The sequence below is a fragment of the Glandiceps talaboti genome, chromosome 1 (assembly GCF_964340395.1).
Source record: "Glandiceps talaboti chromosome 1, keGlaTala1.1, whole genome shotgun sequence".
Classification (NCBI taxonomy): Eukaryota; Metazoa; Hemichordata; class Enteropneusta; family Spengelidae; genus Glandiceps; species Glandiceps talaboti.
Genome location: NC_135549.1, coordinates 12398983 through 12405069, shown reverse-complemented (window position 1 = coordinate 12405069; position 6087 = coordinate 12398983). Strand labels below are relative to the sequence as shown.

The 6087-nt window shown below is 37.0% G+C and overlaps 1 protein-coding gene across 1 annotated transcript; it reads right to left on the bottom strand.

The window, feature by feature from the left end:
• Positions 1 to 4584: 4584 nt before the first annotated feature.
• Positions 4585 to 5667, bottom strand: LOC144433122 (melatonin receptor type 1B-B-like). The gene has a single exon (XM_078121433.1). It carries the CDS (start codon positions 5665 to 5667, stop codon positions 4585 to 4587), a length of 1083 nt encoding a protein of 360 aa, XP_077977559.1.
• Between the last annotated feature and the right edge of the window lie 420 nt (positions 5668 to 6087).

The window sequence follows — 6087 nt, the reverse complement described above, 5'->3', positions numbered from 1 at the left end:
GTTCACTTTTGCCCCAAAGTGCAATATAATGAAGCATTGATTGTGAAACAGCCAAGCATTTACATGACATATGTTCTGTAACTAGTGTGGTAGCTCAGTAATACATGTATATGTATATGTATAGTTGTGTTTGAACTAATAAGTAATATTAAAGACTTCATGTAAGAAACAGAGACAAGAACAAATATTTACATGTACCACATTTCAGACAAGACTATATGCCATTATAGAAAAGGATTTTTTTTTCAATCACAATCCAAAACACAATGACCCCCCTGTCCACAATTTTCAAAACAGCATGACCCCCACCCCCTACTGCGAATTCCAAAAACAAAAGAGTGACCTCCCTACCAATCAACCCCGCGGCCGAAGAAACTGAGTGGTCCCTAAATTGAAGAAACCGCGCATCCACAATTCAAAAGTATACGACGGTCGTATAACTTTTATGTTTATCCTAAATTCCGCTGTCTAGTTTGACAGTCGAACATGTCTATACTAAAGCGATACATATCAGGAGGTCATTGTCTGTTTTTTTACGCTATATACAAGACACAGTTGGATAACTGTTAATTAATTTGACATACGTGTATTTAGTGTTTAAGTAAAGATTGAGTGTAAGTAGACGTAGGTAAAGGACGTAGAATTCAATAACATTTGAATGAATTAGCAAGCACATTGTGAAATAGTATACGGTAGCGCCTAATGCAGTCTTGTTGTCGCAGGCACAATACTTGCAATGATTATGTTTTCACTGAATACTGTCAAATTGTTACTTGTCAGGCCGAGAAATCATCTAATGAACACATATTATCGCCGCACGGCGTCGTCGTCTGGGAGCTCTTTCTAGAGAATATTATACGTACATTCACTATGTTTTGTAAGAAGTCACACAATGTGACATAAGGTGACATCAGACGGCAAATGCTCTTGTCAATATGTCCAAAATCGACTAACGAACACAGTGACGGAATAACCGTGGTATGATGACATTCCCTGCCATGTCTGAAATTCGTAAAAAACCTTATTGAATGTGTCTGTAGATTGATGTGACATGCTTGCTAGGCTGAAATAAGGAAACAAGCGCTAGCAGAATTTGTGGTGGGGTTGGAGGGGGCAATGATTTATTTGAAGGAAAAAAAATTGGGGTGCGGGGGGGGGGGTGGTCGGTGGGTCGGGGGGAGGGGCATGGCAATTCTGATGGTGTGAAAGGAAGGGGGCCATGATATATTTTGCTCATGATTTGAACAAAATTAGACCCCAGGAGCGGTCGTTTCTTGCGAAAGTTTTTACTGTAAACCCCTATATTTAATTATGAGGAGGGTGGCTGCTTTGAAAATGTTTTTGTGTAGGCCTTGATATCTCTCTCTCTCTCTCTCTCTCTCTCTCTCTCTCTCTCTCTCTCTCTCTCTCTCTCTCTCTCTCTCTCTCTCTCTCTCTCTCTCTCTCTCTCTCTCTCTCTCTCTCTCTCTCTCTCTCTCTCTCTCTCTCTCAGGTTAAAGGGGAGGAGATGAAATCGTTTGAGAGGGCGAAGGGGGAGGGGCTACGCAATTTGTTAAACAAAATATCTTCTCCTTAGCCCCACCCCCTGCCGCTGCGGTAAATTCTATGGTCAAACATGCAACGTAGTAAAGTACGATGCGACATGCTAAATGTTATTGTGGTCATTTATTTGAAATACTTAAGATAAAATTCCTATCCTACTTTTAGTATCATTATCAGTGAATTAAAGAGTCAGTTTACAAAAAGCCAAAAGAAAAAATAATTGTATATTCGACTCTCAAGTTGTTGTCAACTGTAATCATCGCATAATATACATGTAATGAGTAATTCAGATGCAAGAGACATTTAAATTACATGTTTAAGCTGCACTACCTGCAACTGAAACGGTTTTTAGAAAAATGTTTTGTTAGGTCCAATAACTTACTCGTAGTATCATACACCGTGAACAGTATCGCACAACCTAACAGGTGGATAACACGTATTTTGTAGCTGTATATACGATAACTCAACATTAATTTTGGGGGTTCGCACCCCAAAATCAGCGCCCTCAACGTCGATCACGATTCAACTTGTTTCTGTGTTAATATCGACCACTGGCAATTTCCAGTGAATATGGTGTGATTGTCTGATCATATAATACTCCAGTTACAACTAGTACAGTTTTAACATGGCATCAGATTCAAAACCAAGCTTTCACTAAATTTACAGATAGTATTGTCCACTATTAAATTCATAGGTACAATTTCTCTTTATAAATGACTGACCAATTTTTAGTGAATATATCTTTGGTTATTTGACGAAAACAAAGAAGATATCTTAAGTGCAACTATAACAGGTTTAAGCAAAGGCTAGTAAGAAATAACAACACAGAAAAAATGCTCAGAAATACTGCAAGGGATCAAATACACATAAGACATAATGTTAATAAAATAATTATCACAAGATATAGACGCAAATAAACTTAGTAATCTACAAACAGTGTGCTGTGAGCTACTTGACATTGTGAGAGTTCATAAATGTCCTTGTTAGTACAATGAATAATGATAGTAACAATAAACCCGACAAAGTTAAGTACATTAAATCGTCGAAAGTTGGGATCTAAAGAAATAAGATGATCAACATTTAAATATACTGTTTGACCATGGCCTTATGTAAAATTGAAAACTATGAATCAGAAAAGTAAGAAAGAGTTATTGGAGATTGAAATATCGAATGATGGAACGTCCATACAAAATAAAAATCACTCAGTTGATTATTGACACTAACATACTAATTGCCTTCACGAAAGTGTAACCAATGGAAATAGCTCAAACATGGTTAGCGTCTTCTTTGAAGTAAATGTTTTTGTAACAGAAAATGTTACAGCGTTCAAACAAAAAATTGTAATATAACACCCCTACATGCATTAGTATTTTCATCGATATTTGCTAACACAAAGCATGCATTGCTAACTTATTGTGATGTCTCAGTATTTTCAAATGTTGCATGGAATCGACCCCCATCTAAAGACTTGTTATCAAATGAAAATAGCATAAAGCACAATATTTGCAATAAAGTACAAAATATGACTGTTTTGAATTAGTGTCTACAAATATATGGAGTCGATTTTCATCTTTTATGGCCCCAAATACAAATATGAAGACACTATAGCAAGGCATGTTTTACTTAAGGTAACACTACTAAAATTGAGAAATAAAAGGATACATTTATGTAGGAAGTACTTAGAAAAATTACAGGAAGTAAGCTTAGCTGGTGAAAAAGGAAACTTACCCTGTAGGTATTCAAGGTCCAGCCAACATAATAGAAATCTACTTTTTAAATAGCGTACATGCAACGTAACTACTTCAAGTCTATGATACCACAGCATTATTCAGTAGTAGGGTAATAGGTCGGCAATCACACTCCACAGTATGTTAGTTTGAAGCAAAAGATATATGCTGTACAACTCATATCAATATTAAGGGAGAATGTGCCTCGGGGACATATTTCCCTGGAATTCAGTTTTTCAAATCTCTCCAAACTGTACTATATGAAACATTGTTCCTGGTCTTTTTGAAATGATAAAAGAATTTTGGGGTTTCACCATCTTCTTTTCAAGGAAACCGCCAATCTTTATTTTCCCATAGAGTTGACACATTTGTCCGCGGATTTTAAAAGGTTATAAGTTTTCTTTGATTTGAAATAAGAATGGTTTTGTAATTTCTTGAACAAACTGATAGAAAATGTCTAGTTTATTTCCGAAGCACATCCCAGTTTGTGCAAAGAGTGACAGTTTCATAATACAATACTTTATATTATTTGTACCATGAGGAGAAGAGTTACACAGTTTAACTTCACAATGATGGAGTGTATAAAATCTGTGTGTGCTACTAAGAATGATTTCTGAACACTTGATATTATGACAATCAAATGTTTGATGCTTTGTATTAAAATTTTTTCAAAAGTACGTTTTTATTTCATCATCGTAGTAGCTGGAATGCCAGTCATCTTCTTTCATTAGGTTTTGCTATCATTATTACTCTTTATAATATTTGTCACTGGATAAGTCGATCACTTTTTAGTATCCTTTTCTTTGACATTTCTTCATTTATGTGGTTCCTCTTGAATTCAGGATTTTTGTGCTGATTCCGAGAACAATGGTCAAAATTACCAAATGTCTTGAATTCAGGATTTCTGTGCTGATTCCGAAAACTATGGTCAAAATTACCAAATGTCTTGAATTCAGGATTTCTGTGCTGATTCCGAGAACAATGGTCAAAATTACCAAATGTCTTGTACACAGTTATGTCAATTATATTATACATCAATGGGACAACCTGAAATTGTCTGATGTAGTGTGATCAAACTTCAAAGTCAAATACCTCAGATGTAACGATGGCAACGGTTACGATTCACGGTCACCGCCAATGCCCAAAATACAAAATAATAACCACTCACTTCATTACACATTCTCACACCAAATATCGAAATGGTTGATATCATTACAAGTTTTGTATTGGGTCCAAGTTGTGAATTTGATATACTTTCTTTCGGAAAAAATATAAAGCCATTACTGAGTTCGTTCTGAGAGTGTGTAAGCTATGGTTACATGTGACTATTCTGTGTCTGGGTGTCAGCTATGTCATGTCTTTCCGTACTGTGTTTATCATTCATAACGGTTGATGTCAGTGCTGCCACACGATTTGATCTGACTGAATTTTTCGTCAGGTTGCAACAGCAGAGCATCTTGGAAATTATGATGAAATAACCATGACGAAACTGTTTGTTCATGATGCCATACAGGACGCTGTCCATCGCGCTGTTGCCATGTGCCATTATCCAGAAAACCATGTGTACCGTCTGTGGGAATGTGTCATTGTAGTCAATGGCAACTACAAGAGCGTAAGGAATCCAACAGAGTGAGAAAACGATGAAAATAGCAAACAAAGTCTTCATCAACTGAATGTCTTTACGGCGAATTTTCCAGTTTTTTGTCTTGAACCCTCCGGCAATCTTTGTAGCATGACGACGAACGAAGAGGTAAACTCGAAGGTAACATCCCAGAATTACACAGAGAGGTAGACCAACAGCAGAAAAGATGAAAAACATAATCCAACTGAAACTGGCGGTCCGGCTGTAAGAACACACCATCGTCTTGCCATCGTAACCATGATCCCCCCAACCAACGAAGTTCGGAAAGTCTATTAGAAAACAAATAACCCATACACCAATGGCCATAGCAAGTGCGTTGGGCACGGTATAGATTTTGCGATAATGGTCTGATTTACATATATAGATGTAGCGGTTGATGCTCACCATCATAATATTCCATAGGGAACAAATACAGCATATCAGACAAAATGACCCGACAAATATACATAGTGATGTCTTGGGAGGCAGGAACCTATGTGTGGTAGCGATGCCGACTAAAGTGAAAACATCAACTAGTCCAGTTACACCGAGATCAGCCAATGCAAGGTTTACAATGAATATATTAGACACTGTTCGTAATTTAGAGTACATTAAGACTGTGGCGATAACCATAATATTGCCGCATGTACCCATTATGCATAACATTATCGTAACTGCCATGTAAAAGCCGATAAAAGGTTCTTCTCGTACCAGTTTATGGAAAGGCACACCTCCTTTGTCAATGAACGTCGTGTTATATTCACTGAGATTCGCCATAATTGTCTTTAGTAACTATGCACGACATGCAATGAAGTCAGCCATAAGCTAATATGGATCAGATATGGATACTCTCTACCTGTCATTGAATGTGGTACATCTTGAATCGTACGTCCAAAACGAAGTGACTTGATGTCTGATGTTGCACGAATCTTCTAATTACTGGTTTTCAAGGGTAGTTTATACTCGTCATTCACCTACGCTGACGTCACTATATAGTCCACAGTGTTTGATAAGTAGTTCTAAGGGAGGACTCTATTCCAAGGTCTCTTCTTACCCGCTCGGAGTACCATTAAATAGGATAATTAGAGAAGCTTAACAAAACCCGAAAGGTCCAAAACATTAGAGTTAGTAGTCAGCCAAGAAGCCTTTGATAATGATATTAGCAGCTTAGACGATATGCACACATTAATGGTTCAC